This window comes from Lepisma saccharinum, chromosome 21, assembly GCF_977018435.1.
Source record: "Lepisma saccharinum chromosome 21, izLepSacc3.1, whole genome shotgun sequence".
In the NCBI taxonomy this organism is placed as follows: Eukaryota; Metazoa; Arthropoda; class Insecta; order Zygentoma; family Lepismatidae; genus Lepisma; species Lepisma saccharinum.
In genome coordinates this window covers 24,775,453-24,793,341 of record NC_139249.1, presented here as the reverse complement: position 1 = coordinate 24,793,341, position 17,889 = coordinate 24,775,453, and the positions used below count along the sequence as shown (strand labels likewise).

At 38.4% G+C, this 17,889-nt stretch overlaps 1 protein-coding gene across 1 annotated transcript in view; it reads right to left on the bottom strand.

Annotated features, from left to right (window-relative positions):
• Window positions 1-1,467: 1,467 nt before the first annotated feature.
• spab (space blanket) overlaps window positions 1,468-17,889 on the bottom strand; it is a 73,388-nt gene continuing 56,966 nt past the window's right edge. The window contains exons 4-5 of the mRNA XM_083142478.1: window positions 9,942-10,030; window positions 1,468-2,941 (exon numbers count right to left, since the gene is read on the bottom strand). Coding sequence (XP_082998604.1) covers window positions 2,804-2,941; window positions 9,942-10,030 — 227 coding nt within the window. The 3' untranslated portion in view covers window positions 1,468-2,803. The remainder of the gene's footprint in view (window positions 2,942-9,941; window positions 10,031-17,889) is intronic.

The window sequence follows — 17,889 nt, the reverse complement described above, 5'->3', positions numbered from 1 at the left end:
AATAAACTGTCCTTGCCGCCTGTACTCATAAAAATGAGTATTTTTTCTTTAACGACTTTAACTATAATTTACTGGGAAAAGGTTGACTTTCATTTGTTTAAAACATGTTAACATGTTTTTTTAACTCATGTTTAAAACTATGTTTAAACAAAAAAAATGTTTTAAACAAAAAAAAACAGTTTGTTTTGTTCTTTTTTTTTTAAAAAAAACTCAAATTTTGCCAACCCTGTTCCTGTGTATAGAAATTTGTTCAGTGGCTGAAAATGTATATTGAATTAAAAAAGAAACATATCGTGATGAATACCCGTGGGTCACGTTTAAAACACCTGGCTATGTTTTTTTACAGGTGTTTAAAATATTTTTAAAATTCAATACTACATGGATGAAACCGTTTTATACTTCACTTAACACACTGCAAAATGTGCACATTGTTGTTAATGTCAATATTTAGTTGAATTGACGATAAAATGTAGGTAGTGTCTGCTGCCATGTTATTTTTTTGCTGTAACCGAAACGAGACATGCGCGTGGTAGCAGACTCGGTCTTTGTTTTATCGTGATTTCATCATGCTATGTATGCAATTACGTCTCTAACACCTACTGTAAAGTTTTAGCGATTACTTACACAAAAATGTTTTAAGATTAGGTCCCTTGGCATTCTACTGATAATAAACCTAAATGCTCTCGTAGTTAGATTAGGTTCTGTTAGAATTAAAATAATATCGCTAAATGCTTTCTAAAAAAAAGGTTCTAAATTACCTGTACATTCATTCCCACTAGTCATAAACTTGCATTTTTCTCGTCTTCATCTGTTCTTAAGATTTGTAACATAATCTTAGCAGACGAATTACGTGGCAGGAGCAAATTTGACGCTTATTCTTACTCCTGACACGCGCGTGGCAGCAGACTCGGCCTAAAATGCATTAAAAAAACAAGAGAAGAAACAATAGCTACCACGTGGACTCAGTGGGCCCTGGCAACTGTGAATTAGTTGAAGCTTCTAGAACAGCCTACATGAGAAATTTAAGACTAACACAAATGTGTATTTTAAGAAGTTAGTGAAGCGTTTACTTCATAATAGGAACACAGTCCATCTTTAGATGATTAAGAGATTCCTTATTAATCATTATTCTTAGAAAATAAGTCTTCTTGGCATTATGTTTTAAACGTTTTATTTGTTTAAAACATGTTTTTTCGGTTCTTGTTTAAAACACTGTTTAAAACATTAAAAACATGTTTTAAAAAAATTTTTGTTTTGTTTCTTTTTTTAAAAAACACAAATTTTGCCAACCCTGGTACTAACAAACGTACAGTTGGCGCAGGTGTAACGAACGCTACGTGATGGATATTTCCTTGCAGACATAAGAGAAAATGAATTAACATAGTGATGGACAATTTGCCTGATAACATTTGAGCTTCACCTATAGTGACTGTATTCTCACACAAATTAAAGAAAACCAGGTTAGTGTATGCTATACCAGTTACTTTATTTATTCTTGGTAAAATTCAATGTACAGAAAAGATAAATGATTTAAGGACAAGCTGTAACTACTCACTCTCTTTCTAGCCATAGGCTGAAAATATTTCTTACCATCTTTATTAACCCTATATACATAACGAATACATCATGTGGAACCTTTCTTCCTTGCAAGCCTGTTTTGGCATGCAAGGATTTATCAACAGCTGGATGTCAAATAACGTCTTAACATGCAAATAACACAGCACTTCATTTGTTAACACTTGTATAGTGAAGACAAAGGTTAACAATAAGAATAGTTGACGCTCAAAAAGTAAATTTGTATATAATTTTATTTTCTATAAAGATTTGTCAATAAAATAGAGGGAAAAATGATATGTTTATGTATATTTTGATATGTGTTTGTATCCCTTAGAACCTTAGTGATATGTATTGATTGGCGATTTGATGGCCAAGTTTGGACTATGTGGCTCTAATTTTTTAATGTTCTTTAAATGCTATGACAGTCCCAATCTGTGCTGGAACTGGAATAAGTGGTCTAAAGCGCCATCTTGGAAAGAGATTTTCAAGTCGTAATAGAACTATCGGGGGAGGAAACGACTTTACAACATCAATGATATGTTACAACGGAAACAACGACAAAGACGCGGTGTGCTTAGCTTATGCTCTTAAGGGCACAAGTTTCTTTTATATGTAAGAGTTGTGTGTACTTGTTGTACTCATGCTACATGGTACTTCGTCTTTCACCCATATAAAGAGTGGTTGGATGACAAACCACCCAGTCACAGTTTCTCTCCTAAAGCAAATCCATCCTTCCTTTTCCATGCAGCCATTTTTTTCCTCATGTAAGTGTGGTGTTTCGCTGCATTGCAAAGAAAGGAGCAGGAAAACGCTCCGTATTTCTTTTTCTTGGAAAAACAAATGAAACATCAGAGGAGACGTACACTAAAAAGTTGTGACATTATGGAATATACGAGGAAAACACATACAAACAACACGCACACAACACTTGCCTCAGCCAGCAGGGTATTTTTAAAATTTATTTTTAGCAGCAAGATTAATTCCTGCTTTTCTCTCATATTTTTGTTGAAAAATCATGTTAAACTATTTTAAGTACTGTTTGTTTCTTCCTTGAAAAAACTTGTTTGAACATCATTATACTTCCTCAGCACGTTGCTCACCAAAAAACACGGGGTTCGTTGAGATTACAGGTGAGGTGTGGAATAATCGTTACAGGTAAGAAGGTGGGTTGTGAAGGTTGAAAAAAGAGTCACATGTCGCATTTCTTGTTTCTGAGATGGGCGACAGCAGCAGCATTCTGATTGGCTTATTTCCTCAGGTGGTTGAAGGCTGCTGCTTTGGCTGTGATCCTCTTCTCGCCTGCGGTGTGTTCCACATCCTCCTTCACTTGATCTGCGGCCACTGGACCAATGCAGATGAGAGGGTCCTTGAAGTAGGAGCACACCTGCAAAATACAATGGACTTATTTTGTGTAATCAAACACCATGGATATACAGATCCTACCAAAAGTTTAAGGACACATGCATTTTTCATGAAGATGCTTCCTGTCCGCAAACTTTTGGTCTGAGGCATACGATTTTTTACAGGGAACTAGTTCTTGTGGCGAGGAACATTTGCTGACATTTTCATTAAAATATCACTCTTTGTTTGTTTTACATAATTGGAAAGAAAATAGCTATTTTTTATATTTGAGGAGATCTCTACAGTTCAATATGGGGATGACATTCATGATTTTTGTTATGGAGAAACACAGATACCTGTAGAAAATTTAAGATTGTAAAAGAGCAACATAATGTGTTTCCATTCAAAAATTTCCCCAGTTTTATAACGGGAAGTAGAACCACAGAAAGAGGCCATAAAACAAACAGGTGTTGACCTTGACTTGACATGAAACCCTTCAAGCCACAGAGATCGTTTATGTGTCACATTGTAGTGTGAATACCGTACTACAGAGTGCAGCACTGTATTGGATTAGGAACAACATTCTTCTCGCTGCATTTCTCACTCCGTTAGAGGGTTTTCTGGTGTCTGGTTGTGCAACGTTGTGGTTACGCAAAACATTGGGGAAAAAGTGTGAAGGAGGAAACCAAGTGACAGATAATGGGCATGCATAAGTGCAGTAAGTCTTATACAGAGATTGCAAGTCAGTTGGGTGTCAGTAAAATGTGTGTGGAACAAGCAGTGAAGAAATTCAAGACGACCGGTAGCGTTGCTGACTTGGCGCGGAGCGGTAGTGAAAGTATGGTGAAGAGGGTGAGATTGTGTTTGATAGCCCGAGGAGAACCAATATACTATTAGAAACATCCACAACATGGGTTTTGTGTGATACGATGCGATTACATTGTAATTGTATGTATGTGTGTGCCAAGTACAGAATTCACAAATTTCATAGGGTGTCCTTAAAGTTTCGGTAGGACCTGTAGAAAACTTGTACAGAGTGTCTAACAAAATAACAAACCTAATATTCTTGACATTTTCATGGCTTTCTTTTTTTCGCCCTTCTTAACCTTTATTTATTCGCCCCCTACTTAGGAAAAGTTGGGAATTAGCAATTAAGATAATAAATATTTATTCAATGAAAACCTTTACCAAAAGGCCAATGAAGATGAAAAATGAGCCTTGCCTTATCTAGTAATGCATACGGGACTGAATCTGACAGACTAGCAACGCTCTGGCTTCAGGACTTGCAGATAGTATAATCTTATGTGATGCTCGTTTGATTTGATTTATTTTACTTCGCTTTTTGTGCCATTTTTGGCTAATTTGCGAAGATGGAGATGAGTGATGACATGATGAAATTGATTAGTGGACACTCACAAACATACACTCCCAGGCCGGAATTCGAACCCGGGACCCCTAGCGTCGTAGCGCGATGTGCTAACCACTCCGCCACGGGGCCGGCTTATGTGACGCTCGTGTTGTCATCCCTATATACGTATTTGTGATTGTCCCTTCATCCATCTAATCTTACCACTACGATATTCATTCACATCTTTACGATTAGTCAAAAGGGACAGGAAAGTGAAGTAAAGAAACCTTAATCAATCAATCGGTTATCTTGATAGCAAAATTCTTGACCACAAGTATAATTTCTTGCCTTTTTATTGATTTCTTGACCAGCTTGTTGATTTCTTTACTTTTTCTTGACTTTCGTGACTTACTGGAGTGGAATACACCCTGTTGTATTGCTGTCATGTTAAATTTAACGTGATGTTAAGAGGGATCAAATATTTGAAACTTCTGTACGTATAGAAATGATTTTAGACAGTAATGTAGGCTAATTTACGAACAATTATCTTTTAACTTTTATTTATATTTTTATTTATTTGTTGATTTGCTTTATTTGACTTCGCTTTTGTGCCACTTTTGGCTAATTTGCGAAGCTGAGGATGAGTGATGATATGATGAAATTGATGAATGGACACTCACAAACAACCATTCCCAGACAGGGATATGAACCCGTAACCCCTGGCATCGTAGCGCGATGTGCTAAGCACTCCGCCACGGGGGCCGGCTTTTTTCTATTTAATTTCTAGCTTATGTACTGAGTGTATACAGTATTATAAGCCTCTTTTATGTAGCTAATCTTACACTGTAAAATAGTTCTTATGCATGCATGTTAAATACACGGTGTTGTATAAAGGTGTAAATCTGTTTACAACACTTAAATAAATATATTTCAATTCAATTGAATTCAATTAAGATAGGGGATACAGGTACATGTACGGAATCAATTTCTTCACCATATTTCCGAGTTGGAAAAAGTGCGTTCGTTACCAGGTGGTTCATTTCGTATTGTGATTTATCCTACTGTGTATGCAACCCAAATAACCTCTGAGCATTGCGGGCTTGCCTGAATGAAAGGTTCATTCCTCGTAGGAAACCTTGTTGGCAAGGACTTTCAGCGACATCCATCAGAAGTTACCTTAATTTAATGATAATCCAGTTTTAAATTCGGTTATAAAGATTAAAATTCGACTTATAATTTCAGCCTAGGTTGTGTTATTTTGCTGTGCTATTTTTTTATACAATATGGAGACCTTTGGAGTACAACGTCATCACAGTTCGCTTTGGATGTCTAAACACTACAGGTAAAAGTGATAACAGTGCTTCTCAGAAAAAATATATGCTGGCTCGAAACCAGATGCGCAACCGGCCGGCTACCTCTCGAGCTATGTCAAAGATACCAAACTTGCGTTCGAATGAGGACCTAGACCATACACGTCTGGAAGTGGAACCTCACTTAGTTAAAATGAATATGTGCTTTAGAGAAGGATAGAGAGTTTGACAACAGAACTTTTCATACACGCGTGTGTTTGGCCGTTCAACACCGGCATATTTTGACAGGATGTAGAGAACATTAAGACTTTTCTTAGTAAAGTTCTGCTCCTCAAGGTGTCGTTTCGGCGCTACGAGCCCCCGACAAACGTTATTTTCCATCCTGTATGTATGCAGCCATGTGAAACAAATTCCCGATTGCAACTGATAGTTATATTTTCTGTCGGAGAATGATTCAATTTCTAGCACGATACGAACAAACTGCGTAACCAAAAACAGGAAAGCAGGCCCCTGTGGCGGAGTGGTTAGCACATCGCGCTACGACGCCAGGGGTCCCGGGTTCGAATCCCGACCTGGGCATGGATGTTTGTGAGTGTCCATTCATCAATGTCATCATATCATCACTCATCCCCATCTTCGCAAATTAGCCGAAAGTGGCACAAAAAGCGAAGTAAAATAAAGCAAATCAATCAATCAATAAATAGAAAACCGCAAGGACTGCTCTCTCGAGTGAGAACACCTCTGGACAAAAATTACAAAGTTCTTCTTTAATGCAAAAACATAAATAAATAAATATTGAAAATAAATAAAAATAAAGTAAAGGTAACGTAAATTTCCCCGTGCCGTGTCATGAAGATACATTTAGGGAATGTGTGGGATAGGGATACACACATTATCTATCTCGGACATTTTGGAGGTGATGTGATCAGCACCACGCTCCGGCAGCCTTTAACCGCAAGGTACACATTGATTTGAGGCTGGGTGAACCCCAGAGCCGGTTTATGCGGGAACATGGCCGGAAAAGTTCCGACCTTAGATCAGTCCACTCCGGGAATCGAAACAGAGTCTCCCGCGTGGCAGTCAGACGCCCTTAAAAAAAAACAGTATAAGTAAATATGTATGGACGATGTTGCATGCATGATTGAAGGGTAAGGCCTAAATCCATACCGTACTATAATATTTTAATATGTTTTCTAATGTGACCAATAAGTGACAGTGGCAACCATGAATTTGTACCTCATACATACATGCATACAGGGTAGAGAATGCCGTTTTTCGAAGGATTGTAACACCCAAACGGGAGTTAACAAGCAAAACATTACTAAGAAAGTTGTTTGTCCTGACGTCCTCTACGCATTTGTGAAAATATGTCGACATTGTACGGTGACACCATTTATATATTTATACGAGGGTTACAACAAAAGTCATGGCAACCATTTTTTTCTACGATTATGAGGGTCAGGCAAGACATTTTAAAATACACAGTGGGGACCCCGTCACATGCAATGTATTGTGACGCCACTATACAGATCGCAAGCCCAACTGGCAGCTGACCTCCTATTTGCTACAGAGCTCTATCTGTCCACCAATCGTCTTCGGGTGTGTGTGCCTCGATGGGTGTCAACAACTTCAGTTGCGAAGTAAAAGCTGTAGGGGTAACATCGCTCTCCCGTTACAACGTTGCCAAGCGTACGTCTGTTTTTGTCAGTTGTTTTTATTGGCTTGTTTGCACAGTGTTTGGGTGTTTTTGTACTAATTTTCCGTGTTTGTGTACTATTCTTTAACTTTTATACACTAATAGCGCTGATCAACTCTCTCTCACTCTCTCTCCGGTTTTATAGTACGTTTGGCAACATGCTGTGTATCCGGTGGTCATTTGTTTCGTCCCACCAGGAACTTTCGGTGCCTTGTGACTCGAAAATACCCGATGTTAGTCGAATTGAATTAAACTAATCGCTGATTCGTTGTTTCCAAGCCGCCAGTTGGACTTGCGAGCCGTATAGATGGCAGTGGCTGCCAAGACATTGAGCTGACCGAAGTGGGAAGTCAGTGCGTGTTTAACAGCTGTGAGCATTTTCTTATGTGAAAATAGCAGTTCTCCGTGGAAGGAATGCGAGAGAATATCACACTAAGCTTGTGGAAGATTTAGGAAATGATGCTCTACCATACCGAACTTATGATCGATTTGCAATTACGGTCCTGATTGAAACCTCCCCAAGATTTTCCGCTCCAAGAAATGACACAGCTGTCTCTATCGAAACAACATTCTTCCCCACGGAGCCAGGAATGCAGTTAATTAACGAACCCGCACGAGTGTGGTGTTGCCCTGAAAATTCATCTTTCCCCAAATTCCATTCGGCTCCTGTCACGATAAGTTCATACACTGCGAATTGTCGAAATTTGGTGATGCAGGTGGCCAACAGAGAAGTGCCAGTAATCACAGCGTTACAGATATTAAAATGTAAAAGGCTTACAACCTCGGCTGGAACACGTCCCTTGCTTTTCCACATGGCTTCGATGACAACGCATCTTCTGTTTCCCTGAAGCAAGCCACCTGCACAGGCGTAAACAAACCAGCATCTAGGCACGTAGAAGGACCTGAGCTGACGTCGTAACTCCCAAAGTCGAGCCAGCCAGTCTACACTTCGGACATTTTCCGGACAACATAAGTGATACGGGAATTTGAACTCTAACTTCGCTTCGAGATCTGGACGAAATATGTCATCGCGCTCGTGACATTAAGCCACCCAGGAAAGCCATAACTGAATTCATACGTCAGAAGCTACAGCCCTCACAAGAAATTTATGGGAAGTTTAAATTAAATTAAAACAAATAGTTTCAACCACTTCAAGCGAGCAGTGTTCCTGGTGCGAAGTCCCGTGAAAACCCCGTCATCCCCCAGGGTGTAAACAAGCATCCACATGTGGGCGGGCCTACAGGAAAAGTACCAATAGGAAGGAAGGACGGTCCCCTGGTGCAGCAAGAGCAAGAAGTTTGGAGGGTGAAAAGACGTGTGCTCGGTGGACAGTTCTCGTGCATTGTTCAGACAGATTAGGAGGGAAAAGTTTTTCTTCTCGCCCACGAAAGACAGTAGATCGCCAGATAAATAGAAGCAAAGAGACTTGATATCCACCACTCTGACCGATTAGGAGGGAACAGTTTTACTTCATCGTACGAAGAAAGTTTAGTTCTACTGTGATAGAAGTTAATTTTCATCCACCGCTCTGAATAATTAGGAGGAAAAGGGTTTTCCTCAGGACTTTAGAGTTTTGTTGATAGTTGCGTGTGTTCTCTGTAGTGGACTTATATTCAAGTGTGCTTAACATGAACTTGATCTACAAATAGGAAGGTCGACAGGTAAAATAGATAGAAATGATTATTTCTATCGGTGTATAACGCTCCACGCGTGATCTTGGTACCGATTGTAGTCTGTGCACCGAACGGTCAACTGTTGGGCGGTGTGTATCCACAATGCGTTGTAAGTGTTAAAGTGGTAGCTAGATCAAATAGTAAAGGTAAAGGTAAAGTGTTCCCCTGTGCATAGCACCACGCCATGAATGCGTATAGGGGGTGTGGGGGTAACGCCCCACACTTTCTTGATCCGGTCGTGAGTGGGGGTGATGTGATCAGCATCACGCCCCTGACCGCCTTTACCGCCCAGGGTTTCCCCCAGATACCCATGTTATTCGACGCTGGGTGGGCGCCGGGGCCGCTTCCACCGTTAGAAAAGTTCCCGGATTTGAACCGGCCGGGGATCGAACCCAGGACCTTTAGCATGGTAGTCAGACGCGTTACCGACTGAGCCACCGCGGCTCAGTTTTTGCACGATCAAATAGTCGTGTTCTGATTTCTTCAACTTATAATTTATTAAATGTGAGCATTGAAATTACTACCGGCTTGTATCAGAAGACCAATGGTTAAGGAATTTAATCGTCCTTACCCCCTTGGCCGAACTGGTGGACCGTTCACCACTGAATGCATTCATACGTCTGGTTTTTGTGGTACTTATGTACCAGGTTTTTTTCAGTTCTTTTAATTAATGAACATCCATGCTTTTAAACAGATGTGAACCCATTTATATTATTCAGGAGCATTCGGGCGTGGAAGAGAAGCAACTGCCGACATGGAACGTTCAGGACGACCTGTGATTGCGCGTATTTTGTATTTCTCTCTATCCTGATACAGATCTCTTATGTTGTTCAAAATTCATACATTAAACGTTAGCATATATCGTGACCTCTCAATTGTATATTTTACAATATCTTGCCTGAGCCACATTATCGTGGAAAAAAAAGTACTTGCCATGACTTTTGCTGTAGTCCGTGTGATAATGGGGATAAATGGTGATATTTGTCACCCACAGAAAGTACTTTGTGAGCGCTCACCTTCCGTGGAGCCTGCCTGTGTCGTCTCTGGACTTGGCAGCAGAGGCCTTTTGTGATGTCACAGTCGCTGCTCATTGTGCAATCGTCACCTGCAAAGAAAAAACAGTCACATGAGCTCTAAAGCGAAACATAAAGAGGAGCAGCACACAAAAGTCTACCTGAACTTCACACACAATTTACGAAAACATTCAATATAAAGGCAAAATACAAATTGTACTGGTAATCTAATACTTTGGTGATGCAGATTTTAGCAAAACTTTTGAGTATTGTACTCACATTGTTCTACTGATTTACAGCAACATTTCATTAGTTTACTGGTAGATTTTACACTGAATCCGTATAATCAGTCTACTATAAGGTTAATTTTCCGTTAACTGAAGGTTATATTAAACCAGATTGCTGTTGGCTGTCTAGATACTTATTATAGATGAGCAGCCATATTTATGTGGTACGTAGTGTCGTGCAATTTACGACTACAATATAGCAAATTGTTTATAAAATTAGAGTAGATTGAAGGCATTTTCTACTAAGTCAGATATAAATATAAATATTAATCATGCAACTGTAATATTTCTGAAGAAGGGAATATCTGACATCAGGACATGTGCATTTGTGTACTCGATTTCGTGCGTTTGTTGTCAGTTTTTTTTATCTGCATAGCGCTACTCTGGTATCTAAATTTCCGTATTATTTTCAAGGATTAATGTATCGTCTAACGCCATTACGTCATCACAAGAAATGAAGGGAATGACCCAACCTGTACAGTGGGATGTACAAGTAATGTTCATTAATTTTTCTCTTGCATCTTACATGGTTTTGTTTTTAAGGACTAGATTCTTTACGTATGCTGATGCAGAGGCTGTGAGCCGTTTCTTTGGAATTTTTATTCAATTCCCGAAGCTCTCAGTGCATAAAACAAAAAGAATAAACATGGTGGTGGACAATTTGCTTAGTAATACTCATGCATCCCACTGTACTTCTAAAAATCTTGATTTTACGAAAGTATCTCCCATCGCGAAGAAACTCTCTTAGAATATTATTTATTAGGAAGATTTGAGTAGAAATCCCCTTACTCTATTCGTCGTGTGAAAAACATTCGCTGTGTATATTTCATAATAGACAATAGTCGCACCACGCCATTAAAACATGTAGAATAGTTGCAGTAGTGAAGATAATCCACAAAAATACTTAATGTTCTAGGGTGAAGATGGAAGAACTAATTTTTTACAATATCATAAAAATTGCCATCGTTGAAAGAAACAGTCAAATGGTCCAGCAGATCCTTAATTACAATGTACCTAATATTTAAGGTGCAAAATAAGTATTCTTTCATGAAAAAATTGCTGTTGGAATTGCGAGTAAAATGTATTCCTTCCCACCCCCATCCACATGCATTAAAAGAGAGACATTACAGGAAACGGGTTGTACAAATTTATCTCACGGCGTAGAACATTGCATTAGGGGAAAAATGCAAAACAAAAATATTGAAATTCAAATTATGAGTCTTCCCTTGTGTAGACGAGGAATGTCAAATTCACAATTTCTGGACATAGTTATCCAGAAGTGCCTTGTAAATGTGAAAGCAACGCAAGTTATGTATGCGAAGATCTTAGTTTCGAAGATTGCCTACAGGAAGCGAAAGGATGATAACCGACAGTAATTTGTTTTACTGAAGCATTTCGTGCAGCGTGACTTTAGATAAGTTCTCAAATTTGCATTTATTATCATGCCATACCGCAATCTGAGTATCATTCGACATGGCATGCGTAATCGCGCCAAAACCACCATCATCAACAATTTTTCCCATGTAATGTTTGTTTCGTTTCGTCTGCGTAACGAACTGCCACGTGCAAATTCTTTCTGTTGATGATGTTACAAGGGCCTCGTTTGTTCGCGTTAATTACAAAAAATTCCATCGTGGCTCTAGCTACTGGTCTGTTCAATCTTTTTCTGGTTAGCCAGTGGCCGTGGACGACAGTTTTCTTAAATTCAGAACTGTGGTCTTATCAAATGCTGAACATAACTGATTGGTCGCAAATGTATGAGTAAAATGTCATGAGTCATCAGACGCCTAATTGTGCTCCTTCGAAAATTTCGTTTAGCTATAATTTTCTCACTGAAAAGTGCATTTCCAGAAAAAAAAGACTTCCGCACGTTATTAATTTATAACATTTTCTGTATAAACTGATAATGTTAAGCATTTAAAAGTTTCTCAATGCAGAAAATCCTGTGTAAATATCTCTTACGGTTTTAATGTTACAGGTGATCAACTTTGGGTTGCGTAACTTTTTTAACACTCTGTATTTGATTTTGCTTTGTACAAATGCAAAAAAGGTGATGAAATACACGGCAACTATAGGAGAACTGCGTTTTATTTCTTTCCACCTCTGATAGTAGAAACTAATCACAAAAGTAGTTTTACTTTTCGTGGCTGATCATAATTGCAGCGAGCGTTCTAGTCTAATATACAGGTAAAGTTTCATATACTTGTATATATATATATCAAATATCAGTTCATTGGGACAATAAAATCGTACAAATATATGTGTAAAAATTAGTCCCGGTAGTTTCAGCCCATAATCATCTATTCATTTTCATATATTGCTATGCATTGATAAGATAGACTAAATTCAATTTTACATGGTTATGATGACTATTTTCTCTTTAGGTTCAATTTCACTGCGTATTTTACTTCACGAAGCATATTTGAAGGGCCGCTACCACAGACAAATTACAGTTACACGTGTACTAATGGGCTTCGAGCGTATACCGATCGTTTGCCTGTCCGAGCGTTATTCGCTCGAGCGAAGAAACTGTCGATTCAGTAAGGCCATCTAGCGTCATCCGTGCGAACTATACCATCGAGAAAAAAGGCCTCGAAGTAACACTAGTACATAATAACTTGTATATCCAATTTTCTGTAAATAGTTGATATTAATCTTAAATAACTTTATATTGTTCTAATGTTGTTTGTTTGTTGATCGTTTGTGGAGCGTGATTGGATCCAGTGTACCAGCTCGAAGCGACATATCTTTTCATAGAATCTGACGTATTCTCATGAAACGCGCCACTCGGCGTGCTCCGTGTAAAAAATAAACAACTCTAAGACCGCGAAGCACAAAGGGAAAACCACAGACGCGCTGTTGATGTATGTTCCCAGAAATTGAACTACTCCAGCGAATCCCTAGTTTGCCATATCCCTGACGTTTTGCGTCACCATGAAAACGGATGTTTTCCTTCATGCTCTGGGCGTACATCTTCCAATTTTCCCTATGCCCAACTTTTCCATTATAGAAATTCGTATCGTATTCCCACATTTCATTTTGCAAAGGTTTCCTGTATAATTTGAGAATCAAATTTCTTATTTCTCCTCTTTCAATACATTTCCATTTCCCTCCCACAGTCAACGAGCTACATCCGTTGAAATTGAATTTTTTATCCTACCTTTCCTTATCAAAGTTGTTTTTTCAGAAGTTTGTACTCGTTTCGAAAGTTAAGGAAATGTAATTTCCCCTCTTTTTGCGAAGGAAAACGATAACAATAAAACCTAGAAAAATGCATATTGCTTTTTCGCATATGTGAATAACAAATTTCCTTTCTGACAACAAAGACCTTGTGTGTCATCCCACAAAATCAAAACTTTTCTGAAATATTTAGTAATATGATTCCTGTTTATGACTTTCAGACAGGCATATTTGTGTTACCACGGAGGTTTTAATATTGCATCTCCCAATTTGATGGATATATGTGTGTAACAGTCATAAGCATGGTTCGCTTTTATCAATTCAAAACGTGGCATACGAGCCTAGAACAATTTGGTGAAGAGATTCAAGCCAGTGTTATTCTCTTGTTAACGTAATACAGGTAAGATAATGACAAACAACAGTCTTCTAGTTATATAGAAACTCTATGCTCTAAAATGAATAAGAACTCTACTTTTTCTTGTAGCAAAAAAGTTTGTTTTAAGCTAGCTTTGTGCCCAGATAGGTGAACCTTACTTTTATAAACTCAAGAATATATTCACATAAGAAGCCTGGCCTCCCGATGGCGCAGTGGTAGCGTCGCCGCCTTGTAATCAAGGGATCCCAGGTTCGATAGCCGGTGGAGGCACACATAGTGGTTCGGATCACACTTTAAACTGTAGGTCCAGTCCCGATTAGCCTTACTGTGCAGAAAGTGAACTTAAAACACTAAATCAATCAATCAATGACATGAGAAGCCACAGCATTCACTAGGCTACCACTCACAGTATGAGAAATCCCTCTTTATTGATTGTTAAATCAAATCAAATCAAATCAAAGTTTTGAGGAATTTATACAAGCATACAGCAATTCTTGCAAAGTAAAATATGTACATGCATAATACCGATTGTTTGTGTTAACTTCTTAAATTCGACTTAACATTCCTCTTCTTCTTATTATTATTTTTACTGACCCTATCAACTGAGAGTTGATTTTGGTCATCTTGTCTAAAGTGTTGGTTCACTATACATTTGTTATCCACAGGAAGGAAAAAAAATACTGTTTAATGTTCATTAAATCCTTAAGTTATTTAGGGATACAGGGAATGGAAAACCATTATTGTCTCGTTCTCTATCAAAATCTGGAGATTGTAGAAAGATATGTGTGGCATCTTGATTAATTTTCCCACATGTGCAGGCTTGTTTTGATGTTATGTGTAAGCGTGCTAGGTGATCATTAATGCGAATACGTATAATAAAGATTAAAACTGATCTTGGTAAATTATATGAATAGAACCAAGGCTTGATTTGTGAATTTTCTGCAAGCCATTTATATGTTTTACCTCTGGATTGAAATTGTACTATACACCACTGTCTCCATATATTTTTAAGTTTATTTTTAACTCTTGGGAGAAAGTCCGTATAAGGAAGCCTCGCAAGAGAGATAGAATCAGATGATCGGGCAGTTTTGGCATATATGTCCACACGTTCATTTCCAGTATTTACATCATGAGCCTTAACAACTTAACATTCTTACAACAATAAACATCGTGATTCCTATAGCAACAGAATTCTCAAGATGTACATATGCAGGCAAATCACTATTCTCTGACATCATCAGATATAGATTAAAATATTGAAGCATAGCAATCACGTACTAGGTTACAGAGATTACAAAATAACAAGCATAAATACTTGTCCAACGGGGAAAGGACGTGTCATAGGCTAATCGGGACCGTGCCTGCAGTTTTAAGTCGAATCAGAACTACCATGCAATGTGCTTCTATCGGGCATCCAAACCGCGGCCCTTTGATTACAAGCGACAACAATAGGGAAGGCGACTAAACTGTCTCTCTCCAGCGTTATAAAAAATTCCAATCGATACCGATTCTTGAAAATTGTAGCAATTAAAAATTGTTTATAATATTGACTAATATACGTATTAATGGTTGAGTCTTCCGCTTCACTTATAAGTTAAATTTAGCAAAGTTCTGCTTTGAAATACGGTGCGTTCAACGAAAAACTGGCCCCGAGCACAAATATGAGAAATGTTACAATGTAGTGACTGGTCTATATGCAACCCAAATGACAATCGTGCCTTTTGGGTTCCATAACTATCAGGAAACCTAAGGTCCACTCCACATGCCCTAACCTAACCTAACCAAACGTAACCTTAGGTTTCCTGACAGTTATGCAACCCAAAAGGCACCATTGTCATTTGGGTGCATATAGACCAGTCACTATAGTGTAACATTTCACATAATTGTGCTCGGGGCTGGTTTCAAAATGTACGCACGGGGACCGGTTTTTGGTTGAACCCACTGTATTAACAAATTACACCCGAATATAAAAATACCAGTTATGTAATCACAAAATAGTATTTGAAATAATATTGGTACAAAATCAATGACAATTTCGGATTTTGCATATCTTCCAGGATTACGAGACTCCGGAAAGGTGTTACGTGGCATTTTTTTTAGGACCCCGCGAGAGATGAACACGCCGGAAAGGTTTCGGTAAGCAAAATCCAACAGATATTTTCCTACACCGATACTACTAGTATTGGTCGATACCGGTACATAGGTTTCGGTATCGGCTCCGCCCTCATATATAGTGCTTAATTTCTGGCGGTACGCCTTACTGGCACCCTTTTTATAGGTGAGAACAAAAACTAATTTATATTAACGAAAGAAATGTGTGTGTGTATGTGTGTGTGTAAAGTGAAATGAGAACGAACACACCTACAGAGAGAAACATTCAATACTCCCATTTCTAAAACACCAAGTAAAATCCATTGTTCTAAACTGCACGCTCTGACCTATCTCTGAAGATGTAGCTTAAGATAATTACATGCTCAACGCGTTGAGCACGACGCTGTGTACATATATAAAAAAAAATCACACGAAACTCCCAACGAGGCTAAAAGTCGCCGAGAGCAGATTTTCGGCGTCTCTACAAAAGCACCACAGAATTGTAGAGATTTGGTTGCCATGGCAACCAGTAATTAGCCAATTTTCCTCTCTTGTCTTCTGATTGGCTCAGGGCTATGTGAATGCTGCAGTGACGTCACAATGCACTGCGGCCAACATAAAATGAATATTGCAGACGTTGTTTTTTTTTCTTCCGCGTGGGTTTCGAGGAAGTGTAAAAACCCCTTGCTTCTATCCGTGGTGGGATGCAGCAAACTGTTGACACTGGGAAACCGTATATTTACACAGAGATTTAATTGTACTGGTACAGGTATTGGAAAACATATAGCCTAATTTCGAAGTTTTAATGTCGTATCAAGCGGGATGGAGAATGTAAACATTGCACCTCACACGATAGCGCTTTAGATATACAGTAATATATCCTGAACGGTAGGCAACACGCACATCGACTTGGCACATAAAAAAGTATCTACTTTATCTTCCGGCATGTTTAAAACAAAATTGATTACAAATACCATGCTTTAAAATCTTAAACACATGCCTATACTTTTTTATGTGTGTTTAAAACACATATTTAACCGAATAGTATTTGACATTAACAACGATGCAGGTTAAGAACGGAACAAACTGTTTAATTCAATGTAAATGATTGCATTCACAATATAATGTGATGTTTCGGAAAACGGAGTGGGCATTAAAGAGATAGAATGGAACCTGGCAACCGTGAAATGATCGGAATATTCAGGAATGGCCTACACAATAGACATTCAATTAACGTAAATAGGTCTTATTAGTGTTTACGGCATAATTAGAAACACAACCCTCATTTGACGATTTTAGGATTGCTTACCAACTACCCTTCTTAGAAAATATGTTTCTGAACACATGGTTCAAACGATTTTTTGGTTTAAAACTCTCATTACTTGCTTGAAACAACATTTAGGCTTAAATCGTAAAACACGTTTCATTTGTTTATTGAAAAAATACTGATCTTTACAGGCTACAAGAACTTCAAAATTCATGGAACTTTAAGAACGGATACGTAACAGTGAAATTGTGTGCTCATGTTTTTAAAAAGTCATCATAGAGAACAGTGGCGGGGATCGGGTGCCAAAACTGGATGCAAATACAGTTCACTTTCTCTTGGTAGACAAGGCTTAGCATTAAAAGGTCATAGTGTGAGGGTAAAACGTGGCGAAAAGTGGGGTGGCAACTGCTCCTCCACGCCCGCCTAATCGCCGCCACTGTTAGAGAAACAACAAACAGAGTTCGTTTACGGCATGATATATTCTGAACGGTGCAATCGAAGTACAATACGGATCAACTATATTTCTAGAATTTTCTGGATAAATGATCCAAAATTTTTTCTACTAAATTTTCGCTTATTTAGTGTAGAGATATGGTGATTAAAAGAACGAGAAAACCTCGTCAAGAGATTATTTATGCTTGTTTATTAACTGGAATTGTCCGACCGCCGAGCAATCTCAAGAATGTGCACGCATCGTTATTTTCTCAGAGCTTTGACTGAGAGGTAAATACGTAGTTCTAACTTGATCCA